This window comes from Macrobrachium rosenbergii, chromosome 19 (assembly GCF_040412425.1).
Source record: "Macrobrachium rosenbergii isolate ZJJX-2024 chromosome 19, ASM4041242v1, whole genome shotgun sequence".
NCBI classification, from domain to species: Eukaryota; Metazoa; Arthropoda; class Malacostraca; order Decapoda; family Palaemonidae; genus Macrobrachium; species Macrobrachium rosenbergii.
Genome location: NC_089759.1, coordinates 20,063,624 through 20,091,056, shown reverse-complemented (window position 1 = coordinate 20,091,056; position 27,433 = coordinate 20,063,624). Strand labels below are relative to the sequence as shown.

Sequence of the window (27,433 nt, the reverse complement as noted above, 5' to 3'; positions counted from 1 at the left end):
AGGGATGAAGTTGCCTAATGCAATGTTTAAGGAGCCAAGAGAGGACTGTAACATACAAGAGTGGCGAAGCTGAAACATAGGTGACCTTATTATGATAAAAGTAAAGATGGCATCAAAGAATAGGATTGTACTGTTACACCAAGTGAGGCATACGTAATACATTGTAGATTAGAGGTGCAAGCTGATTAACAGTGAAGGATAGAAAGATGAAAAAAGAGCCAGTCAAAAGCATAAAAACAAGGAAACTGAGAAATAGAGTCAAAAACGGAATATCAAGAAAGAGAAGATGAAGTCAAAACGAATCTCAAGAATAGGTGACCATAAATACTGTACATCAAGAAAGAGATATGGGGGTGGAATGATATACAAAGGCCATTGCTAAATACATGGAATTGTTTGCTAAAAAGTCAGCAGTATCATCCTTGATTCTGTTGGATTCAGCTAAGGAATTGAGAGTTTTCATTGGAGGAGTTGATGGAATCGGATGTGTTTGAGTGGCTAAATTGGATTGAGGATCCAGGCTACATTAATCTTTCAACACTTATTTCTGCTTCTTTCTTGGGAGCAAAGGTCATGGGTTATGTCAGTTCTGACAATGAGGAATCAGAGGTTACTGTTGCACTTAAAAGTGAAGAGTCTGAAGCCAAGGAATGTGTGGATTACCTTTTACAATTTGTCAACAAAAGAGGCAAGGAGTGCACTACTTTTACTCCCATCTTTGAAATTTAAGAATGTTCTTGGCGTCCAAGATTAATTCTTTCAGCCCAAAACTCCTTGAACTTCAACTCCTATCTATCCTTTTTTTTCTTCTTCTCTTGACTGTTAGAGGATCAACCACCTTAACGATGTACTGTAATCACTTTTTGACTTACAACTCTTGAGAGAATGCTGTTCACTGAAACTATTTTGTGTGTTTCAAAGGAAATATTGTGAAACAGTTATACTGTAATATGTATGTGACATAATTGATAATAAACAATGAAATTGGCTTCTTTATATCTTACCTAAGATATTAGTTTTAAATACTGGGATTTTGTGTTTTTTTAAATGTTTTATGAATATAAAATTTCTTTAGAAGTAAAATAATTGCTGATACTGTAGACTAGTACCATTGGTCAAAGGGCACAAAAATGATGAGTTTTGGCTAATTCTAATGTAATATTGTAATCCCTTGTCTTGTGATGTTTATTACAGATAGAATATTGGTCGTTCACCAGCTTTGTTTTTGCTGGAAATGTGCTTGAAACAACAGTATATTATCTTTGGTTTTTGACTTAGTATCAGTTCATAAAACATCCCCAAAAACTAAAATATCAAAATTTAAAACTGGTATCTTGCAAAGAGAAGCTGACCATACAATTTTTGTCAGTTATTTTACATACTTTTTACTTATCATAGGTATTTCATAAAAAACATACAAAGTACGTAGTGATGTTTTTGGAAGCTTTCACTGACCCAAATGAATGTTTTCTTCCACATCACCATCTTTTAACTTCATGTCTGGTATAATTCTTGTTATGAATTTTAGTGGCCCAGCTTAACTTTAAAACCTTTATCAATGTCTTTCATGTGATTCTCAGTGTTAAAAGAAGGATAAAATTGTCACAGAACAGATTTAATGCATTTATAGCTTTACAATAATATGGTTTGGTATTATTAACAAGCTTTAGGCTATGACTAGCCAAGCATAAACTATCTCTTACCTAACCTGTCCTGGCCTGTGAGCCCTCAGCAAATCTGGTAATTTGGCTAACCCATCCTAGTGCTCCCCATATCATCAAGATAATTGAGGACTTACGATATTAAAGTGCCACTTGAAATTTTGTCCTGGTTCTTAAATGTTCTGATTTTCATCTGAGCTAAGGAATCCAAGTTGTTAAGGTTTAGGGCCCCTTTAGGTTGGTTCCTCTGGAAAACTGTGAAGATGATAGTAAGATAAGTACTTATGCTTCTCTCACATTTGTGGAATGGCTTTTAGATTGTATTGACCCTAATCAGTTTCTAGTGCAATTTAATTTCACCATTATTTGATGAAATTATTTTCTTATGAATCTGACTATTTATGCGGTTATAAATTATTTCCAACGTTCTTTCCTTGTAATTTTTATATTTTTCCAAAGCACATGCTTTATTCTAAAGTGTAAGACTTTTATTGAGTTGAAAGCTGCAAATAATAAAGATGAATCTGTAAAGGAAATTGTTTCTGAGCACTGAATCCTTCTTGAAGCATTTTAAATCTTTTAAATGAATGGTCAGGACTTAGTACTGTAGTGCCTGTCTTTCTAGTAAGAGATTAGTCTGTAAAAGTTGTATTGTGCTCATTAATGCAGCTGAAAGATGTAATGGAGATGAAAATTTAATCTGATAAATTACAAAGTTCTGGATGCAATCTTGTAAATTGTAGGGAATGCAATTAACTCTAGGTTACTGATCAGGTGAATTATTGCTTCGAAAGATCATTCCAAGTACCTGACAGTGATTGCTAAGGGACTGTCACTTAGATGTCAGATACCTGGTAGCAGTTTTAACATTGGAAGATAGGTAACTGAAACCCACATTGGCAGGCTCCAACTTGACTAGCATATTCTTCTCCATTGTTTATTTATCTCTATGTCTTTACATAATGAACAACTCTAATTTTATACCCCTTCCTTCCCTCTTTTGTTCAGATTTACTAAATACTTAGTAACTGGTGTCTTACTGATCTCTTTGTGCTCCACAAGCTGCCATTAATGTTTTTCTTCCTTCAATGTCCCTCATATTGTTTAATTTGCTTATTTTCAACCTCAGCTTCAAGTTCTTTGCATGCTTTGATGATCATGAGTTTTGAATTTTTTGTTATAACTTAGGATTTTTTCCCAGAGTAGAAATAGGTAATGTCATGAATATATCTTGCAGTCTGGAAACCTAAGTATAGAATGTTTTATAGATTTGGTTCTTTCCACTTGAACTTTTTGGAGCTACAGTACTAATGTTTAAGAAGTTAGGCAGACTCTTTTGTTTTAGTCTCTTCCCCCAAGCTTAATCAAGTTGTGAATTAGTCAACTTTATGCTGTATGACCAAGGTATTTTTTATTACTGCTTAAAGTTTTTACTTGGTACCTTAAAGTCTTGTTACATGAGTGGCCTACATCTTAACTTCTGTTATATAATTACTTTATTTACCTAAATGCTACATTGGAAGAATTGATGTAATGACCTCTGGATCATTTGTGTTATCATGTTGTACTGAATTTACTTGTAGTGTACATTTATTTCAATGTACATTTATTTCACTATCTCAGCTGTTTCTCATTGGCAGGCTTCTTGTTAACACTTTTGTTTGCCACTTAGTACACTAGGCATCCTTTACGTGCAGTGGGCCTTCAGATGCATTTAATAAGGCTTAACTCGTACTTGGAGCTGGGAAATAGAGCATAAAATTCTGAGTATGCAAGACAGCATTTGGAGAAATTTAATTTCATATACAGTACTCTTTCCTGCTTCCTTCTAGGGTAGGTGTGAAAGTGTGTTTGATTTTTCTTGCTGTTTTTACTGTGCTCACCCCCTCTTGTTCCACATCTAAACTATGCTCTCCTTAAAGGCTGGCTGGCCTAGTTTTTGTAAAAATGGGCTGATATAAGGATGAGTTATATCTCCCAAGCTGAAATAACTTGAGACTACTTTGATCTGAAAGTTAATACCTCTTTCCTCCTACTTTCCTTCTATTATTGTTCATCATCTCTCTTTATAATGTTTCTCTTTAGCAAGTATTTCTATAATAATTCGATCTCAACTACTTTGTCTCCCACCTTGTTATGAGTCCAAGATACTATAGCTTTCACAAAGCAGCTATTTAATTACATTAAACTACATTACATACTCAAGAATACAGGTGATCTTTTCGACCGTATGTTTTCCTAGGGTATATGCTAAGTACATTCTTAACTCACACCCTTCACTGTATTTGCATCTCTCTTAAGTTGAACTTTCTTTTGTGTTACAATACCTGGTGTTCTTAACTCAGAACTTGACATACGAATGTCATGATATGCCACTTGTCAGAATGGAGTCTGCAGCAACTTTCCTGGGAATGCCTAAAATATCTGAATTTAGGCTGACAGCTCAAGGAATGTTATGTATTTCAGTTCAAAATCTACAAAGTTAAATGTATCAGCTAGTAACTTTCTAATGGAAAATGTACAAACCAAGTTCTCATGGATCTGTGAGATGAAATTGTCAGTACTGTAGATATCACCTTCTTCTATACCATTGTTAAGCAATTAAAAGCAATACATCTTTTATACCTTTTCAAACTGAATATTAAAATTGATCTTTGGGCGTTGGAAGTTTTAACCTGTTTATTTTTGTCTCGTGTTGTATACATTATAACATGTATCTACTTGTATAAAGTTATTCTAAGGGTTTCCCAAATTTCATGGAAGCTTTTTGAAGGACAAGTATACTGTACCTTGTTGATGGGTCTTAATCATTTTGTTTTTGTAAGAAATACAAATCCCCTTACTTTTAATGAAGCCTCAACACAACCAGGCATTAAGGGTATAATAAAAGTAAGAGGTTTGTATATGTGTGTGTATATATATATATATATATATATATATATATATATATATATATATATATATATATATATATATATATATATATATATATATATATATATATATATTATATAGGAACATAAACTAACATTTTTATTACCTATGCATCTGAATGTTTGTGGTGGCTCTGCCTGTTAAAAGTGATTTCATACTTTACATTTAATCTTCTCAATGCATACCAAACTGCTCATACCCTCAGATATCAAAATGAGAGGTTTAGGGATCTTTTTAGGATGTTTTTATCCTCTCTATTAAATCCTGGCTCATTTCCTTGCATTTATTAGTAATTTTGTTTAGAAAATATCCCATAGTTCAAGAAAGTAGAAATTTCCATGTTGGTTTGATGTCTTAGGAAGTAGTACCCAGTAGACACAATTTTACAATAGCAAACATGTAGTAAAGTAGCATATGCCAATCTATTTGTGGATTTTGCTTAAATTAAAGGATACTGATGAGAAAATTTAAAAAGCCAGTAGGCTTAGTGCAGTTCTGTGCAATACTAGTTATTATAGTAAAATCCTAATTTTATTGTAATGGGGCTAGTGTAAGCATGCTTCATACAGGATGTTTTATTTTTTTTATTTTACAATATCACTGATTGCTTATATTAAATTATTAAACCAGGTGAGTAAAAAGGTACTAGATTATTTTTTTTAAAAATGCTGTCATAGGTAAAGTGGATGGGTACCTTTATAGTATTAGCAGAAATAGATTTTAATATTATGCAGATTTTCAGGCTCTTTTAGAAAGAGGCCTGTATTCCATTTTGCATAGATTAATAATTTCATACTGTAGCAGAAAGTTTTCGTAGGATGATATGTTACCCTTATATTTATTAAAAGGACTGTATGAAATTACAGAAAGTTCAGATGATGACTCCATGCTAGCAAGACCTCTTCCTGAACGAGGTAAGGAGCATTTCTTTGCTTCAAAGTGTTGTGTACATGATTCTTAGCAGTGGCAAAATTTTATAATGAAATATCTTTTTACACCTGTTGCATCTGTTGTTTTGTCCATGAATTTGCTTCAATATTCCTTTCTGGATTGCTTGGTTGAAATTTTACCTGACATCCATAATTAGAGGAAAAGACAAAGTAATGTAGGTATTGCAATCAGTGGTGCATTTTTATCTGGCCTTTAGAAATTAGTGGAGTCATCTTGAAAGGCAGTGCTGTAGTAGCTTATTAAATTTTCAGCAATATAAACCTTCATTGTAGTTGTTTCAAGTCCAAGAAACAAAAGTGGAAATCAGTTATCTTAGCAAACATTCTATAAAGTTTTCTGTAAAACCTAAAGTTATAAAATTTCTTGATACAAAGTCTGATATAAATTTTGTATACAAATGAAAAAGTAAAATCTTTTGACTTGATTTGAATTAACATGTTACTGCTTAATATTTTTGTGTGTTCTTGCAATGCAGAGCACGACATATCGAACTGGTATGTTTGCTTTCTGACCTTAGGATCCAAAGGTCTTCTGAGTTATCGAGCGTGTAAATTAGCAGTTGAAGTTTATATAAGAGTAGGCATCAAGGACTTAAGAAGTTTCACTGACCTTGTTTTTGCATGGCCATGAATGAATGTGTTATTCTAACCCCATTACCAGGATCTATAGTGGCAATATTTAGGACAAGGTAGTAATATTTTTTCACTGCTTCCAGTTTTGCAGTCAAGTTTAAGCATTTTAGGAGGAAATATTTAATTTTTTTTCCTAATAATAAAATTAATTTATCTTTTAGATAATTTCACGTTATTCCTACCATGGCAAAAATTCCTTTTCTTTTTCCTTTGAAAAAATAATTTTTGATGTATGGCTTTTGAATGTATAATGCCCTTTTACTTAGTATGTACAATTTTGTATAAAATTGTATTTTGGTGTTCTGACAACTTTCTCTGCCTTTAAGACTACATTGATAAGTTTGCCTTCTGTCATGGTTCATATCTAGTTAAAGCAGATATATAATACCAGAAAAGGATAACTAGTAGATACAGTATATAGCTGTAAGCTCTGAGAAACATGTCCAGTGTCCAAAATACTTTAGTTGTGAAATCAAGTTTGAATTCGTACATCTCAAGTAATGTCTCATGTACGCACTGAAAACTAAATTATGAAAATCCTTTTGTGGATGTTAATATTAGAATGCATCAAATGAAAATAAGCTAAGAATGAATCTTATTGGTTTATGTCAGGTGTTGTAGGATAAAGGTCAACAAAAACATATTTTCTTTTTGCTTATCTGTGCTAAATTCTCTTCCAGGCTAGGTGAGGACACTAGCTAATACTGTACTGTGAATTCTTATATTCCCCTTATTTCTCTTACCACTAACATGAAAGCATTTGTGTAGAGCTTGCTTAAGCTTGGTAACCATTCATTTACCAGATGTTAATATTTTTAATCAACTACATTGCCTTTAGAGAACCAGCATTTTCATGTGTCAGGTTTGGGAGATGCCGAGTTGGGCTTACTTGCTACCTAAGTGTCTGCACAGTATTATGATGAAGCAAGGGAACATAATGGTAATGGTCTCATAGAGCTGTACTTGGTGGTTAATAGGTGTTTGGTTGATTTGATTTGCGACTGAAGTTGAAAGTGGTTTTGTCTGGTCATGAAATGGTGACCATGCTTTTGTACCATACAGTGCTATAGTGATTTTACTCGAATATCAGTGGATTCTTAGCAAATTGAAAGGGCCTACAGTTCCAAGAGTTCTCACGGTTCAGTGAAAGCAATTTTTTTTTTGTGGATTTGTTTGCTATGTGAAGTTGTCTCAGCTTGGTGGTTTGTTGTCTTTTGATTGCACATCCAGCAATACATTTATACATACCAAAGGCTGTCCTTAACAGCCAAGATTACAGAGGGGAAAACTGAGTAATCGTGAATACATGTAATACTGAAATAAGAGTTGTAAGAAAGATGGAAACTTAAATCCCATAATGGATAAGGGCAATTAATTCCATTAACCAAAATTGAGTGTTATTGTTAACTTTACAAAAAATACAATCCCTCGATTCAACAAACTAACATGGTCATACACTAGTCTATAATTTTGGTTTGTCTGCTAAATAACACACATTTCTGCTAAATAATACTGTACTCACTTTTCCCTAATTCTGTAAGATTAGCAAAAAGGGTAGACTGGAAAATAAATTAGTGATTGATGGTAATTATTTCATGAATTGCAATAATAAAAGACATCTTACAACATTTTTATTGAAAACATGTTTTGTGTATTAGCAGTTAAAATAATTTTGTTGGTGTGCCCAAACTTCCAGACACAGTGTTTCACTTGTTTCAGACAAAACAATATAGAACCTCTATAGTATATTCATTATCTGATTATAATGATGATAACTGATACATCAACTTTTTGTTTATTTTACATGTGTTTTGTTATTTTTGGGTGTTTAGTGAACCAATCTTTAAAAGCTGAAAATGGCTGATATTACAAAGGAATGTCACCACACAAATATTTAAGATATTCTGGATTACTCTGATGCAATGCCTTACAGATGGACAGTTGATCTTGTCCAAGTTATATACAGTGAACCTTAAAATTTTTTTACCTGATGTTATGTAATGTTGCAATATCATCATCTGGCATTTTTAAGATACGAGTGCTTTGGCTTTATAAAACAGGTTTTGACACAGAAAAAACCTATTTTTGGTAGCTGCTGAGAGTCCTCGAAGGAGTTACACTCTCATGGTCTCCCTAGGGCTCCACAAGACAGACCAACCAATTACTGTACCAAGAATTCTCTTATAGTTGGTCTCTGCCAGAATAGTGCTTGTTGGCACAGTGATAGAATATAAAGGACTTGGGACAGGAGGGCTTTATCTCCTGTCCTACAACGATTACCTAGGCTCTACGTCATACTCGCACAGATGTGACAAGAAGTCGGCGCCATCTTCATTACACACCAAGTCTGTGCAAGATAAATGTTCACCCCAGTCCCATTGCCGATTTTCGGTTATCGCCATGCCGTCAGAACGGAACCCCCACAGATAACTGGGGACTGCCTGTACTACAAAGGAAATACTGGCCTTTAGTAAACAACAAGGCTCGTGAGTTAAGCACGATTGGGAACTACGATCACGGTATGTTTTGTACACAAGAAAGTAAAATTAGTCTACCCTGATTTACCCTTTTGGTAATTTCAAATTATCAGTGTTAAAAGGGCATTGTACAAGAAGTTTCAATAACAAAATTGCCTAATATTATTGCCTTAATGCTAAATCTCACTGTGTTAAACTAGAAAAAACAGCATGCCAATTACAGCATAGCCTAGCGACATACTCCTAACTTCTTGCCTTGCAAGAGGCTTACTGGCTCCCAATTTAAACAAAAATAAGCCTGCCCATTGAAATTTTAAGAAACTTAAAACTTTTCAGTACCATATCTTAAAACTAAGTACTAGGCTTGACACGTGTTAAGTGGGTGAATAAAATGCATAGTTGAACATGATTCCAGAGCACATCCTGGGGATTAGTGAACTCTTGGACAGACCAGTGTGTAATGGCCCCAACTTATCGTCACACCTGTGCGAGTATGACGTAGAGCCTAGGTAATGTTTAGGACAGGAAATAGAACCCTCTTGTCATGGGTCCTTTATAGTCTATCAACTGTGCTAACAAACCCTATTCTGGCTGAGACCAACTACAAGAGAATTCTTTGTAATTGGTTGGTCTGTCTTATGGAGCCTCCTTTGAGGATGAACAGCGGCTGCGCTATCAAAAGCTTGCATGTCTGTAATTTTTTTAAAAAGTGAAAATTATTAAAATTGCTGGTATATTTAAACTTTATAAAGAAATATGAGAGATTTAATACTGCCTTATGTACTATACAACATATAGGTGCCAATGTAGCAGTTGCTTAATGCGTACTGTATTACCTATTATATTAAATGTCTATTCCCCATATTTAATTATATAGTTTTAACACAAAATCACAGAGCATAAATAACATAAAAATAAAGAACTATTAAAATTTATCAAGGCATAAGCATAAAAGAAAATGTGATTGTACTTATAAACATTATGAATCCTGTAAATAGTGGCAATTTGCTTTATTCAAATCCATATTCCATGAAGGGAAAAAGAAAGATGAAGTAGAACAAATTGGAAAAAATGTTGAGTAAATTATGGTTTATTTCTGAGCTATTCTTGCCTAATCACCAGTTCATGAAAATAACAAATATGATAAACATAATACTGTACCAGACTCTGGATAATTTCAGCATATGTCGTCTTTTCAGTGGGATTGTTTAACTTCTTTTTCATTCTTCTTCATTCCCAGGCACCACTTCATTGGCTATCTCTTCTTCCATTTAAGGTGCTTTCACCGGGGTCCCTTAATTCTTGTTCTGGATTATTCTTCCCACCTTTACAAAAAGAATGAGAAAATTAAGTTTCCAAAGCCCAACAAAATCCACAATCTCAAAAACTTCAAAATTTAAAAAACTATTGCTGGCCTCCAATTAGTAGGACTTTGTTCATTCTAATCATTGACAGAATTAAAAATCACAAGACGAATGTTGTTCTTTAAATGATTTAATTTTCATTGGCTGCTTGTGTTACCTCTTCATGATCGTCAATGTCTGCCATTATATCTAAGGAAAATTATGAAAAACCAGTCTTGGAAAATAAAAATCAATAGGAAGACTGTCTATCTCACAGCTTAGCTGTCATGGAACCTTGGCATTGCCAATGATACAGGATTTCAGCTTAAGAAGCCCACTGGCAATAGCAGGCACTGATGTTGGAAAACTTGTGTTTTGCATATTTTTATCAAATATTGTATGGAACAAACTGGTTTTGTCTGCACTATGTATTTGTCAAACAATTAACTGTTCGTCCTCAATGAACTTCTGCAGTTTCTCTTGAAAAGGCTTACTCGCCTGAAGTTTAGCACTCACAATTTCCTAAACAAATTTATGGTGTATAATAACCATGCCTTTTGCAGAATAGCCATGACCAGTCCCCATTAACAGCAAAAACTTATAACCAAGATGCTCTGCAAATTTTTATGCAGCTGCCTTTAGCTCAACACCATGTATGGGGATACCTAGAGCCCAATGCTGCAGTTGTGACTTACAATTTCAAGTGCTTTATGCCATGCAAAGCATTAAATGTACGATCAACATTGTACATTTTGATAAATGAATTGATCATATCCTTGGGTTTCCTTGATATCACTCACACATTAAATCTTGATGCCTAGATGTTGCCCTATAATTTTCATCAAGGTAATCAAAGATTTTTATCTTCTGTTTTCCAATTCACTCACTCACACTTTGGAACTATGGACTTGGATGAAGACATGTTTAATATTAATACAGTTCACTGTACACAAGAGAGAGAACATGAGATAAGTGCTCACAGAGACGCTGTGACTGCTATGCTTGGTCAAGAATGCAACGAGACTGTTGTTACTGTTTCGCTGGTACGATTAAATAATGGCTGTCATGTATGCCAAACTCAAAATTCAATTATATATTTCAAAATATTCATATATACTATGGAAGTTGTTTTTTGCTTTCCAAATCAGTTGTCACTAAGACTTAAATTGCAGCATTTGTGTATTTGTTTCATCACAACTCATTAATCAAGTATGTACTGTACTGTAAATGCATATACAGTAATTCAGCCCTGCTATGCTTTGAGAAATGACAAATTTAAATTAATTTGTATTTTTCATAGATAACAAATAATTTGTATTTTTCATAGCTAACAAACCTGCGGTCTTAACATTAGGAGAAATATTCTGGCACAAGATGGAAACTGGTAAAAATAAAAACAAGGACTGCTTATGCAAGGAATTGGTGTCATCTGGCACTATTTGTCTGTAAGAGAGAAGATACTATAGTCTCATTATGCATGTACCTTCTGAGCCTTCGGGTATCTATTAATTAATAACTTGACTTTCTTTGGTCCTGTTAACAGCTCCCTTTTTAAAAAGGGAGCTGTTAACAGGACCAAAGAAAGTCATATTAATTTTCTTTATTTTTCATCTACAATTTTTATTTCAATCCTTTTTCATAAGTGATGAAAAGGTTATTTCAATCACTGTTGTAGTTGTTAAAAGCATCAGAAGTTTCTGAAGAAACTAACTTCAAATACCCTGCTTTCACATATGCTGAGTTTTGTAAAGATGCATCAGATTCTTCATGTGGGAAAGAGCTTTCCTAAGTCTTTAAATTGAAAGTCTGTGGTGGGAACACTGATATATCACTAACCAGGGTTTCAAGTACTATTATCTTTTGTGTCAGACTGACTTAATTTAGATTTTCCCAAAGGCAATTAATCTCTCAGCTAAAGTTTCTTATACAGAAGCAGTAGAAATATTCATCTCAGGATGAAGCTGCTACTGTTATCTGAGCCTCAACCTCTCCTATAATTCAGAATACTCTTCTATCTGCTTCCCAAGATACTGAAGCTGATCTTACTGTCTGCTTCCTGACTTTGGGCTTTGATGGTGCTACCTTAATTTGTCTTTAAGTTGCACACTTAGTTTTTAACAGTGTGACCTCTAAGTTGTGGTGACCTTTCAAACCAGCAAAGTCAAGTTCCCTACTTTTAGCTATTGGTACATGATGTGCTTCTTCTTTAATGGCGCTAACAGAAAAATCCCTCTAGAAGGGGCAACCCCTTTTAATGTTAGGAGGGTGGATTACAAATTTCATCGCTGAGCAGTGAATCTAAGTCTCTCAAGATTTTGCTTCATATGCTTATAGAGTGTAGAGAAAGACAACTCTAACTTGCCCATCCTTGATTTCATAGCCCTAATTAAGTCTTTTGTCAGCTGAAAGCCTCAATGAATTAGTCTACAAGGACACCTGAAAACTGTTATGCTGATGAACTCCGTCTCTCTTTCTAAGAGTTTATGCAAGAACCACTCTTTAGGCAAGTTCATTCATACTTCACATTAGCTGTAAGTTAGTGGAACATTCTGAAACCTCACCATAAAACTTATGCATTGCTTGCCCTCAACATTAAAGCACCTATGTAGTACAGTATATACTGTATCACAAAGCAGTACAGAATTAAGTATGAGAATTACCCTTTCTTAGCAGCATGCATCCTATGATGCACAATAATGGTATAAGAGGAGTAGAGGGCTGTATCATACGATAATCATCATGTTGTGCCATGATGTTTGAACACATTTGAATGGGCCTTAAATGGCTATATGGCAATACTCACATCTCAGCTCAGGATACAAGGGAGATAGTCTGACTTGGGATTTCATGGGGAATGTACTACACCCCCCCCCATCCCAGTACATTTCATATATATTTGCCTATAAATATATACTCAGGGCTTGTTGCTGGTTTGTTATCTTTTACAATACTGTAATATGTAGGCTGTAATTGTAATTCTGCATAATAAAGTAGGAAAAAATATATTAGAAAGAACATGTATAACTTGCTAAAAGATACTACATCTCCCCATCCCATTACATCTCATAAATATTTGTTCATAAACATACTCGGGGATTGGGGATTGTTGCTTATTTTAGTTCTTTTCTTTTTCAGTATTATGTGAGTTGTAATTGTAATTTTGCAAAACAAAAGTAGAAAAAAAAAATGATTAAAAAGAACATGTATAACTCGCTAAAATTAACATATTTTTATGAGTCTTAGAAAAGAGGTCCTGGTTTGGAAACACTATATATTTACTCAACTTCCCATGGAAGGAACAGAAAATTTTTTAGAATTTTTTTTCTTATACCATGTGCATTTGCATATCTTGTAAAGTGATGGTTGATGGGTCTTTGAGTGATCCATTTGAAGTCAAGTCTGGTGTGGTTCAGGGTGGCATTCTGTCTCCTCTGTTGTTTGTATTGGCCGTAGATTACGTTATGAGGGGTTAAAAGAGAAACGGATGCAGGTGTGCTCTGGGGAGAAAATGTGAAACTTCTTGACTTGGATTTAGCTGATGATATGGTTTTGATCTGTGAGGGACCAGAAAAGATGCAGAGTGTGTTGGATTGTCTAGTAAGTGAAGACTGAAAGGTTAGTTTGGTCATTAATAGTGGAAAAACTGAAATCATGAATATGAATACCTGTATTGAAAATGCATAGGATTGTCTAATTGAAGGCTTGGTTGTAAAGCAAGTGGATAAGTTAAATATTCAGGTACTTATTTAGATAAGGATGGTTCTCTGAGCACAGAATTTATGGAAAGATTAAAAAAGGCTCATCAGGCAATGGGAATGCTTAAAAATATTTGGAATAATAGCAATTTTTCTGTGCATACAAAAATCAAAATTTATAGGGTAATGGTTCAAAGTATTCTGATTTATGGGCATGAGTCATGGTACAGTACAGTGACTTAGGATAATAAATTCTTAGCATTTGAAAATAAGGTGCTCAGAAGAATATTAGGAATGAATTAATTGGAGGGATAGGATATCAAACAACAGCATTAGAGAAGTAACGGGGGTGCAGCCGGTCAATGAGTATGTTAGGTTCTCACGGTGGAAGTGGCTAGGTCATGTGTATAGAAGACGTAATAGTACGAGATACACCGGGGTGGGTTGCCTTGTTAGAAGAGGTAGAGCTAGGCCAAAGGAGATGTGGTTAAGGACAATGAGGCAGGAAGCAGGAGACGAGTGTTGGGGAGATCTTGAGGAGTTAGCCCAGGACAGAATGTGGCGGCGTGAGTTCACCAAGGCCCCATGCATCCACAGGAAATGACTGATTTATTGATTTGCATATCTTCCGCTTTCCACCGATGTCTTTTTTTTTTTTTTTTTTTAAAGGGCCAACCTTAAAGTTAGCCCTGTTTTAGGATACTTTAAATATACATTTAGCCAGGCCTGTAAGGGTTAATACTTCATCACTGAACGAAGCTAAACCTAATTTAGTGCTTGAATATGCCGAGTTTTACATTTTTTAAAGTATATTGAAAATTAGATTTATTACTGACACAAGTAAAACTGCTTACCCTTGAGGAAGAACCTTAATACTTTTATAAATCAGAAAACACTTGCAAATTGAAAGTTTGTTGTACTGTATACCTAACAAAAACAGTATAAAGGAAACTAGCTAACTAATCATCTAACTCAAAGAATACAAGTACTGTAATGAACAAATAGCTGTTCACAAGAGGGTACGCTCATAAAATCTTGGCCACTCACTGGTTCCACTAGAAATGAGAAAATTCACAAACACCAGCAAAATATGCTTTTAGGAGAAACATAAAATGACCAGAAGAGTTCGAACAAATTACAAGAATTTTATTTATAATAGAGTGCAGATATGAAAATATTGAGCATATTAAGGAAAGCATGAGAGCATAAAAACACAGGCATGTTGTTTAAAGCAGAGACACACTCAGCAATCATTCTCTATATGAACAGAGTAGTGGAGCCTGGATGGCTTGCCTGACCAGATGGAAGTCTCCATTTTCACGCAAATCCTAAACCATAAGAGTGCCCTCATCCCAGGCCTTTTCAGTTTCCATGAAAAGTAAGATTCTAGATCTGTATAAACTTGAGGGTCCAGAGGGCTCAGGTATACTAAGAATACCTTCTGTATGAGATGAGAGACTTGTAGTCCTACAGCCTAGGTATATACAGTATAAGAATGATCAATTTGTATGATGAAAACAAATTTTGTGTTACAAAGCTATTTTTTTCTATAATGACTAATTTTCACTATCTGTTACCACAATTTTCAGTTACCTGTGGTTAGAAGTTATGAGAATTCTGGCAAAAGCCAATTGGACTGGGGATGGAATTAGGATGGCACTTAAGTTCATGTCATACAGAAATATAAGTAGCAAAAATATACTCAAGGACTTACACGTGGCAAGAGAAGTTTAACAGTTTATATTCATACATGTGGTAGAGTTTATCATGGATGAGAATTCTGAGTTGCAATATTCCCTCTGGTCTTGCAAAATCATTAAGGAAGGAAATATTTATGACCTGAAGAATGGCCATATAAAAGGTATTATTCATGGGGTTCAGTAAACTGTTCAATAATGCAAGTGTTTGTCAATACTTTGGTATACTCTCTTCAAAGTATTGTAACCTTTCATAATCCTTTAGTGTCTTTGGGACTTTTACTTTAAAATTGTTCTTATCAGTGAAAAAATTCTAAATGGGGTAGTTACAACTTATACAGCGGGTGGTTACAACTTATACAGCAGAGTTTATGACTGATTAAATTTTATAGTGGTGGCAACTAAAAGTAATTACTCCTAATATTTTACTGGTAAATAATATTTATGTTATTCCTGCTTCCTTTGCTAGTTGCTTATTAACTAGGATATGTAGCTGAGTCATGAAAACTTGTGAAAAAGATTGCCACTGTTGTTTGTGGTTGCCTTGAAACTTTTGGTTGCTTAAGGGCAGATTATTTGGATGCTGATTTTGAGATATATTTTATGTCAAATGCTTGTATTTCCTTAATGTTTGTATGTTGAATCTGTACAATCGGCTTTTTATTTTACAGTTTCCATTGTGTTTTAATTTTGCATCTACATTCCCAAATTCATGATGCAAAGCAGTGTATATATACAAACGACTAGAGTGCAAATGTAGGTATTTCATTGCCTAGTTCTTTTATGAATTCCATAGTTTATTGTTATGACTGATTTATAATTACAGTAGTTTATTACAATAGAAATTATCACTCTTATTAATGCTTAAACATTGTCATTCAGCTATGCAAGAGAATTTCAGTTTTAAATCTAATAAACAACATTAAAGGTAAGTACTTTTCCAAAATCCAGCACAGAACATGTCGAAATAGTTTTTTCTTTTTTGCTTGCATCTCTGGATAGTTTTCTTAAATAGTTCATAAGTTATCACATTGAAATCTTTTTTATTTATGACAATTTTAGGTGTGTACTGTAATACAAGCTAGATGATATTTTATCAAGTACTTCTGTTTTACTGTAATCTATGTTTGGAGATGATGAAAGATGGACTCTCTAATTTTACAAAGTACTTTTAGAAGCTTACTGGCACAGGAAGTGGCTGAGCTTCAGCTTTAACTTATTCTTTCCTCCATTTAAAATGTTGATTGCTGTATATTTTTGAAGAATGCATTAAACATCATAACAAACATTCTGTACATTTTTATGATTCTTGCCAACAGAATTTTTATAAAAGTTAATTTGTCATATCCTTAGAAAGTATGAAACTGGTTTATTGTACTTTATTAAACCTGAATAAGGAGTAAAATTGGAATAATTCAAACGAGACGTGGGCAAACGAACACTGACAAAATCTTTGATAGGGATTGTGTACTCCTCTAGAGGTTATATTTTTCGTCAGACATTTGCTGCTAGGTGTACTCAAGAAAATTAATTTCAAACAAAGCGAAACTTTCAAAATACTAGGGACACTGTTCAGAATTCAGGGAAAGTTAGTTTTGTGAATGATGGTTCACAGTATGTTAATATTGACAAATAAGATATGTATGGGGAATGAGAAGTACTGTACTCATCTCTAAAGACATACTAGTACTGCTTATTGTTTTGATAACTGAAACTTGGTCCTATTTTCTGACACAGACTCTTGGGGTATTAAGGCACCAAGGTGTATAATATATTAATCATTCATTGCACTTTTGAGCTTTAACCATAATATACATACAGCTTCTGACTCCAAGCTTTCTTTGTCACAATATTTTTAAATTCCTCTAATGCTACTAGAAAGCTGTTCAGTACTGTTGTTTTGGTATGGCATTTATTATTCATGAAGCTGGTAATGAAATACTACATTTCAAAGGGAATAAGGGGGCCCCCTTTTGAAAATGCCAGTTTTGAGGGACTATAGGTATCCACATTGTTGCATATTCTATTTCACTCGGTACTCTTAATGTGCACATTTAAAATTCAGCATTGCTGAAGGCTACATTGTTTACTGGAGAATATTCCTACCAGTATCATGAATGTAAAATGGAAGATATTTGTCCATCATACTTGCTCTTTGGACTTTTTACTGTGAGGATTGAATAGCTGTAAAATATTCAGGAAGCACAAGGGTAGGGCTTTGATCTGCAACCGTAATAATTTCAGATCAAAAGATAACAAATATTCTGTTAATCATCTCTAACTTGTTATTCCTAGAGCACAGAAATATCACAGACTTTCAGGTGATTGTTTCATTTGCACTACAGTGCCCTGTAATGGATTTTTGGAAAATCAAATAACACATTTTGGTGATTCATTTATCAACAAAAAATAAATAATAGTACAGCAGCAAGCTATTAATAGTTATGGTAATTGAAGATTCTGAAGCAATATGTACTAAGCCAGCTCAAACATTTTCCTAAAATATTAGCTACAAAATAATTATACCTTAGGGTCTTTTACTGTACTGGGAATAAAACAACCAGCCACAATGCAAAATGAGTATGCAATATTTAAACTTTTAAAGTAAGTATGGTGTACTACTGTAAAGTATATATGCAATCTAATATCTTCTACTGTAGGATATGCATAGCAGTCATACCTTTGGGCAACCTTCAGTGTTTCTTATAAAAATAATGCTGTAATGAAATATTAAGTCATGTCATGTTAAATTAAAATTCATGTGAGGTAATATTAACATCTCACCAGCACTATCACTGTTGGGGCATTGTTCGTTAATATTTGAAATTGAGTGGCAAAACTTTAAAGCCCACAGAGTTATAAGGCTTCCAATAAAAACTAAAATTTAAAGTGTAGTAGGAATGGACAAGCTAGCAGTCTTTTTCTTAACTCCTTACTCCTTACTTTGCTTTTTTGGTTAAATACATTTAGTCTGACTTGTTTGTGATAAAGTGTTGCCCAGTGTTTCATGTTGAGATGTTCTTTACTTGGAGAAATAATGGTCCACTGAGTTCTTCATTATGCAGATACATTGTGGAAAACATTGCTTAGTAACGTTCAGATCTTGCTCTTATGGTAAGACTGAAAACAGAGATCTGACTATGTTCTATCCTGTTTAAAACAAACTACTTTTTAACAGTCTAGTTTAAATACTATATGGACTTATGGTATTTTCTGTAAATGTGATAATTTAGATGTGCTTAACACCAACTGACATGTTTTCTTTGTTTTTAACAACTGTGACAGGAATTTATTGAATATCAGTGTTAGATTATGAGGTATATCACAAGAATTTGACTAACTTATTGTATAAGTTTTAAGAAAATGAAGTCTGACATAAATTTCTTAAGGACTTACTGATCTACATCTGGCAATGAGAGGTAAAAATTCATATGAGTTACCTTAGTTTCATGTCCAGCAATGAGTGCGTGATCAGGTTCATTGGGCACTGAATTCTTGTAATTGTATAAATTCATATTAAATGAAGCATAACTATTAATATGCAGTAGTATACTGTATATACTATAATGCACATACTGTACATACAATACTGTATAACCTTATTAAGTTTACATAGGTAAATTCATTTATTTTAATTTTAGTTAATGATGAAAAAGTTGAGACTGTTACTATATTTAATTAAATGTTAGATGATTTCCATTTTGATAGCCAGTTAGGAGTCTTTGGCATTCAAAATACATCATAACACTGAGCATTGAAGATATTGTTTTAGATATTTTTTACCTTGACGTATTCAGGGCTCAGGTCAACTATACAAATAACAAGTAACACTAACTGAAGAAATCCTTAATAATAAATTTAAACAATCCTTTATGATTGTACAGTTGTCTTCCTTTGTGTTTGCAGAATATGACTTTAAAAATCTCTATGACACTTCATCATGGCGTATGACAGATGGCAACTATAGTGAGGATGAAGGATCTTTAGGTCATCTGCATATGCGAAAAAGTAGCGGGGACACACACCTTATTAATTCACAGGTTAGTGAAAATGCTATACAGTTAATTACTCCAATACAGTATATGATTTTATATAAATATGACCAAATTTCATTTTAGTTGTCTTCTGATGGTTCTACATGTTACAATACTAATGCAGTCTATATTTCCATTTATTCTTACACAAGAGTTAATTGTGTTTAAATCAAACAAACCACTGTCTTGGTCTTAAATTTGGAAGTGGCTGGAGCACATATTTCAAGAGCTCAGATTGGATAATGAAACATCCCCTTTCTGAAAGAGATGATAGCTTCTCTAAGTCAGAGAGTAATCTCTTGGAAACTGCTCCATGAGGGGTTGAAGGTATGGCAAATAAATGCTGGCTGTTTGGTCTTAAAAAGGCTGTTTGGTAGGTAATGAATCAGGAGATTTTGGATCACCAATTTAAGATCCCATCTAGGAGGGAAACTTATGAAAGCATTCTTTTTCAAAATTATCAGTAAGGGCTGTGGCGCAAAAAAAAAGTTGGTGTTGAAGGTATCCATGGATGGCTTATGTTCTGTAAGGTAAGTGTAGAAGTCCTTTCATATTAGAACCTTGACAGAAGAAAGACTTCCCTTCTAGAATACCAGTCACAAAGTCTTGTAGGTAAAGCTTGAAGGTGGAAAGCTTGTGAAAGTTAGGAGGTGTCTGACAGCCAAGATAAAGCATTTTCCTTTGAAGGCAGACTGGATATTGCTAGGTGATTTGCTTAGTGTCTGTTAGGGAGCTGTGACAACCTGGAAAAACCAAGTTGGGAATAGGTGAAATATCTTGGAATCTGTCTTTAGTTTTTTCTTGGGTCCTTACAAAAGTAATTTTCACTGCATTGGTGAAAATGATAGCAACAGAAATATTCCTGGCATGGTCCTGAGAGGTTGTAAGCTGGAAGAAAGCTACTTTTGGTTCAAGATACAGTATGTGATATCTGGAGACTCTCCTCTCTTGTATTTGACGTGCCTCTGCAGTCATATTGAAAAAACTGTACAATACTTCCATTCTGTCTGGAGAAGCATCAGTTAATAAAACATCTTGAGAGTTGAAGGGGAGCTTTCTGAAGGAGAAAGCTGATCTGCATCCTTTCTTGTACTTTAAATTATAGTGGAATTTCGAAGTTTTCTGAAGATTGGGGGAAGCTCATTGATTGTATAGCTGGAGGGAGCACACATAACAGGGAAGAGGTGGCCCTAAAGTGTTTTTCAGGATCTAAAATACAATCTTTTGAGAAGAATGAACCAGGACAGATGTTTTGATGATCATCCTCAGATATAGCCTTTGATGTGATCATGGGTGTGAAATATCACTTACGTTTAATGGGAAAAAGTGGGTGCTCTTTTATTTAGGAAAGCATGTAACTAAGATTCTGGAATTCATCTCCTACTACACCTTGAACCTAACTACAGTAGTCAAGTCCCCAAAAGGACACGTAAAAGCAAACTAAGTAATTCTGTTTTTCGTTGTTATAGGAATGAACTTAATCACTGTTATGATCTTACTCCATATTCATTCATTAATACTTTTAGTAAAATAGAAAATACTATATAAGTAGCTGTTCAGATGCATTAAGAACTACATATACTGTACACGCACATACTCTAAATACTTTTTTTGATAGCGTAGCCGCTGTTCGTCTTCAAAGGAGTTACACTCTCATGGTCCCCCCTGGGCTCCATAAGACAGACCAACCAATTACAAAGAATTCTCTTATAATTGGTCTCGGCCAGAATAGTGCTTATTGGTGCAGTGATAGAATATGAAGGACTCAGTACAGGAGGGCTCTATCTCCTGTCCTACAATGATTACCTAGGCTCTACGTCTTAACTCACACAGATGTGACAACAACTTAAGTTGGCGCCATCTTCATTACACTCTGGTCTGTCCAAGAGTTTACTAGTCCCCAGATTATGCTCCAGAAATTGCGTTCAAGTACGCTTTTTTTCACCCTCTTTGCACATGTAAAGCTAAGTACTTAGTTTTAAGACCTGGTGAAAAGTTTGTTTCTTAAAATTTTAATATGCAGGCTTACCTAATAGGGAATGCAGCTTGCTGTGCTTTCAGTGGTGATACGACTGCCTTGGCTCATGATGGGAAAATTCCGCTTGCAGTACTTTCAGAATTCCAGGAGGAAATCATGAACAGTATCAAGGATGACCCCAAGAGAGACTCCTTTGAGGACTCACTTGCTACTTAGCATCAGCTCTCATGAGGAATTCAGGTGTCCTGGATATGGAATCGGGTACGATATGTAAAAACTTCTCATTCTCTAAACTAGAGGATTGAGAGGCTGAACAATCTACCCAAGCAGAGATCGGATTCTCATAAAAGATCCTAGGTCATGGGAACAGGGTAAAAAAAAAAAAAAAAACTAAGTCCGAAAAGAAGTTGAGTCTGTTGTCTAGATCCCCCTTTGAAATCAAAATGGATAATAAGAGACAGCCTGCTCACTCCTAGAAGTCTGACTGGTAACAATTAAGACTAGGTCAGACAATAAAACCTCAAATCAGAATGTAGTACAGGCACCAATATCTGCCTGAGAATGATACAATACTGATAGCCCTTGGTGAGACACCTCAGTGTGCATCCTTTCACCAGATGGAAAATACCTCATTAATGAAAGGAAAACTAACTGAGGTTGAGAATTTTGGGACAGAGTGGCCTTTCCCAATACTGAATGGCGATTGGTCCCTCCTTCAGTAGGAATTCAGAAACTGTTGAAGAAGATGGGTATCTTGCCTAATAACATAGTAATGAAAGCCAAACAGAAGCAACCATATTAATGAAAGCCATAAAAGCAGCTTTTCTCCAGTTTAATGGAAAATATAATACAACAACAATTTTACGGAACCAATAACCTCTATGGGAGGCATCAGCTTTCTGTCTCTTCACTTTTGAAACAATCAGTCGTATGAAGACAGAATTTCAGAATTTTGTGATAACTGGGAAACGAAAGTTTATGGCAGAAATAAAGCCATTTGTCTCCATCATCCAAGTATCTGAAAGTGCTACCAAGGAATGAGCAACATTTTTCCTCTCTTATGAGAGGAAAAAACTCCCATTGGACATTGCTACACATCAATTTGGGAGTCCTACGAGAAAAATCTCATGACAGCCATGGATGAATTTTATGCAAGGATCCAGAACAGTATTCACTGCAGCAACCAAAACATTTATTTATTTATTTTTATTTTTTTATTATTTATTTTAATTTTGTCATTGTGTCTGCTATTAGGCAGCAAGTTTTGTATTTTCTTAAACAAGCCTATTCAGGTTCAATTCCAAAGCTCATGATATTAGAGCAGTGGCCACTTACATTAATTATTTTCATTACATGAATTTCGGGGACCTTACCAAATGTTCAGGGTGGAATTCTCCCCTAGTTTTCAACGTCACTATTTGAAATCTTTAGCAGCTCTTAAATTCTCTACGGTGGCGGCAGGGAACGTTGTCCCTCTCTCTGGTTCCCTTTCTGATTCTTAGTCACTTTCCCCTTCACTGCCTCAGTTATTCCCTTACAAGCAGTTCTTTGTCTTTAATAGCATAAGAATGATATTTATTTCTCTGTTATTATTTCACCGGGTGACACGGGACCCGATCCAGAAAAAGGATTTTGACAAAGGAAAATCTATTTCTGGGAGGGGCCCGTGTCACCCGGTGACCCACCCCTGTTTTTCATTCTCTCCCTCCCATGGTAAACATCATTCTGGTGGGGTGGGTGCTAACATGGAATGCGACTAGCGTTGCCTTGTGTACAGTCCGCGAGTAGTGCATGGGCTTGTATCGCACCTCTCTCTCATGGGACTTTTGACATTGGGAATCTTTATAGGCAGGGTCCCGTGATTGTGACAATCTCACCCTTTACCATACACGACTCCATTTCTTGAGCTCAGCTCTGGGGTAGTAACCCCAGCTTTACATTTAGCTTTTCTCTGGTATCTAGCAACGGAATTACCTAGAAATAAGTGCTGAATGGACTATTTCACCAGGTGACATGGGCCCCTCCCCAGAAATAGATTTTTCCTTTGTCAAAATCCTTTTTTTGTTTTTTATTTCTTTTATTTAATTATTTAATTTATTTATTTATTTATTATTATTAATTTTTTTTATTTATTTATTTATTTTTATTTATTTATTTATTTTTATTTATTTATTTATTTTTATTTATTTATTTATTTTTTATATTTTATTTTTTATTTTTTATTTTTATTTATTTATTTATCTTTATTTATTTATTTTTATTAATTTTTTGTTTATTTTTTTATTAATTTTAATTTATTTATTTAATTTTTATTTATAAATTTTTATTTATTTATTTTTATTCATTTATTTATGGTTTTTTATTAATCAATTTATTTTTATTTATTAATTTTTTATTTATTTATATATTTATTTTTATTTAATTAATTATTTTCACTGCAGCAGCCAAAACACTTATGCGGACCCTTCGTGCACTTCCCCTTCGAGGGTGAGCGAAGAAGCCAGTCGTCCAGGTAAAGGCTGATGTTTATGCCATTTAGATGGAGCCATTTTGTGAGAGGGGAGAGGACTCGGAGAGAATGCTTGAGGGGCCGTAGAGAGGCTGAAGCAGAGGGACCGAAACTGGTAGACTTTTCCTTGGAAGACAAACCTGAGGTACTTCCTGGAAATTGGAGAATGGGAATACAGGCAGTCCCCGGTTTACGACGGTTCCGGCTTACGACGTTCCGAGGTTACGACACTTTTCAAATATATTCATCAGAAATTATTTCCCGGCTTACGACGCATGTTCCGGGGTTACGACGCATCGTACGCCAATCCGACAGAAGAAATATGGCCCCAAAACGGCAGAATCATAATTTGAAGGTATTTTTGATGTAAAACTCAATAATAATGCAGTTTACATCGTTTTCAATGCACCCAGAGCATTAAAAGTAAGGTTTTCTTACGATTTTTGACGATCTTCCGGCTTACGACGATTTTCGGGTTACGACGCGGCGCAAGAACAGAACCCCCGTCGTAAACCGGGGACCGCCTGTATGAAGATATGCACCTTGCATATCCAGCATGATCATCCAATTGACCGAATGAATGGAAGCCATGACTGATTGGCTTGTCTCCATTCTGAACTTTGTTGTTATTATGAAGCGATTGAGGGCGCTTATGTCCAGGGCCAGTCTCCAGCCTCCTGACACTTTGGGAACTACAAACAAACGATTGTAGAAGCCCTGAGAGTGAACGTCTTCTACTTCCTCTATGGCTGTCATCAGGAGAGAGGATACTTCCTTTGAAAAGGCCAAATGTCTCTCTCAGCCTTTTGAGTAGGCTGTCAGGGCGATGGGAGAGGATACTAAAGGAGAGTTCTCCAAAAAATGGATGCAGTAGCCCTCCTTTAATACTTTGATGATCCATGGTTCTGCTCCCCTAAGATCTCATTTCTCCCTGAACAACAGAAGTCTGGCTCCTACTGGGGCACGAAATACTTCCGGCTCACTTCTTGGGTGGAAGTTTAGAGGAGGAGTTCATCTTGGAGGGTATGGGTTGAAAATGCAGATTGGCACTGAGGTCTTGATTGAGATTTTGGTCTATTCCCACGAAAGGGATGCTGTTGAAGCAGGGAGATGAACTTCAGGATGAAGGATGCAGACGAAGAACTCTTGGGGCGTTTAGAAGACTGTACCAGCAGATCCTGCGTGGACTGTTTCTGCAGATGTGATGCGATCTGGTCAACAATCGACTGTGGAAACAGATGCACAGAGTCCAGCAGCGAAAACAGTAAGGTGAATCTCTGAGAAACGTGACTCCTCTTGTGGTGAAAGAACACCAAAGGTCTCTCTTCTTAAGAATGCCAAAGGTAAAGAGAGACTTGAGTTCCAAAGAGCTGCCTCTTATGGCTTTATTGGCGCAAGAAAGAACTCCAAACAGGTGTGGTGAGAAGAGATCATCTAAACCCCTGAAATTCTCGATCTTCTTGGTAAGAGCTCCCACCATCCAGTCCAAAAAGCTAAGAACTTCAACAACCTTGAAGAGGTTTTTTGACTGGATGATCAAGCTCCAATGACGAGATGATGGTGGAAGTGAAGGCTGACCGACGAGACGTGTTACAGTAAACCCCCTGTATTCGCGGGGGATACGTACCACACCCCCCCCCCCAGCAAATAGCTAAAACCCATGAATACTTAGAACCCTTCTAAAAAAACTTAGAATTGCCTATTTTGATAGTTCAAACAGACACAAAACAAACTAAAAATGCTTACACAGGTATGATCCTACAAATGATGGGGTTAGGTTCCAAATAAAAACCATCGTTTGTTGGAAAAAACGTAAGAAATACCAAAATGTATCTCGAACATAGCCTAGCCTAAACTAGGGTATTCGGTACCATGTACTGTGTACATATATTGTAGCCTAGCCTACACTATACAGTATACTCTATACATACATAGTATAGTGATTATTAATATCAGCTAATTCTGGAGGTTCATGCAAAGTGACTTATGATAATTCAGTGCAAAAAGAAATTGAATAACAAGAATTAGCTTAGCCTACACTATGGTACATTGTATACATATACGGTAGTGTAGCCAACATTATACTGTACTCTATACTGTATTCACATATCGTATTATACAAGCGTCAACATAATGAATATGCATCTTTTAAAATGTTATGCCTTAATTCACTGTATCTAATAATATTGTATATATTCTTATATTGCTTTTGTATTATAAATTCCGGTCATAGCGTCGTGGTCAATGTTTTGGTTTGGAAATCGTTTATGCTGTGTTTATTTCGCTGTATTTAACTCAGTTCAGAGCACTTTTCTTGCTTCTAATTAGTGTAAATGAATCTCTAGATACTTTATTTATATGGAGCAAGGTTATTTTTCGTTATACAGGGCAAGGTTATTTTTCATTTACGAAGTGTTTTTAAGTCGAAATAAAAATGTCTCGTTGTGAAATTAATTTATCTATTTTTTGTTAATAGATGGTGATGGCTGTTTGGGAACGTTTGTTTTGTGTAAAAAAAATTCAAGATTCCGTTCGCTATTTTCACTTGATTTCATCATAATACAAGCTTTACGTATTTTTTGTTTATCAGCGTAAAAATAACACTAATGTGTTCTTTCATGCCCAGTAGTTTTGAATAAAATACTTTCTCTCCAATTTTAATTACGATCAAGTTTCATCCATGTTGCCGATGCACGATAATTTACAGTATAGTCATTAGCAGCTTGAACATTGTTTTCTCAGCTTCAGCTACAACTTGCAGCTTAAATTTAGCAGTATATTGCCCTGATGATCTTTTATCCATAACGAATAAGGGTATAATGTAAAAATATATCAGTCCTATTCTGCTTATCGTCATTTGTGCTGTAAGCTCCGGTAATTGTTTATTACCGTACGATGGTTGAAATTCCAGATAAATGGCTGTTGTTATCCAATTCTAACAGTTTCTCGGTCGGTTTTGTAAGGCTGTACGCATTTACGCAAGAGTATAATGTTACTAACAATACTTTTATCATTCTCTTTTACTTTTTTAACTAGAAGATGGGATAAAGAGATGGAGGAAAAGTAGTCTATTGTAATTTGGTCTCTCTCACTGCCTGATTATGCTGCTGCCTGCGCTCATGCAGAATTTAAAAATATTTTATAAATAATACTGTCTATGGTATTAATTGCTTACCCCATTGCAAAATCAAATTATCGTAAGGTGAATTATCATAACTTGAGCATTACCTGAGTATTTTAATAGTTTTATCACAAAAAGTGCATTTATTCATGAAAATGAGATGAAAATACAGTAATTAGTGAATATTTCTCAGTGAAAAATACTGTGAATGGGCGAATTTTCCGCGAATAGTGGGTAGATACGTTCCACAGAGAAATCCATGAATACGTGAGTCCCCGAATACGGGGGGTGTACTGTAATAAGTCCGGAGAAGTCCCCTAAGGAGGAGGCAGCGACTCCGAGGGAGGGAGCTTCCCTGGTTACATATGGCTGATATTTCCTCTTGATCAGATGAGAGGGCG

At 35.0% G+C, this 27,433-nt stretch overlaps 1 protein-coding gene and 1 long non-coding RNA gene across 19 annotated transcripts in view; one reads left to right on the top strand and one right to left on the bottom strand.

The window, feature by feature from the left end:
• Positions 1–27,433, top strand: part of LOC136848690 (dystrobrevin beta-like) — a 226,338-nt gene that overhangs the window by 191,628 nt on the left and 7,277 nt on the right. For 10 of the 18 annotated variants that reach the window (XM_067121191.1, XM_067121192.1, XM_067121193.1 and 7 more), the window contains one exon: positions 19,297–19,430. In XM_067121191.1, coding sequence (XP_066977292.1) covers positions 19,297–19,430 — 134 coding nt within the window. Of the gene's footprint in view, positions 1–5,461; positions 5,510–19,296; positions 19,431–27,433 lie in introns of all 18 variants that reach the window. The other 8 variants (XM_067121187.1, XM_067121189.1, XM_067121186.1 and 5 more) reach the window with 1 other exon arrangement.
• Positions 9,817–27,433, bottom strand: part of LOC136848691 (uncharacterized) — a 28,999-nt gene continuing 11,382 nt past the window's right edge. Inside the window, exon 3 of the long non-coding RNA XR_010856096.1 lies at positions 9,817–9,980. This is a non-coding gene — a long non-coding RNA (uncharacterized lncRNA). The remainder of the gene's footprint in view (positions 9,981–27,433) is intronic.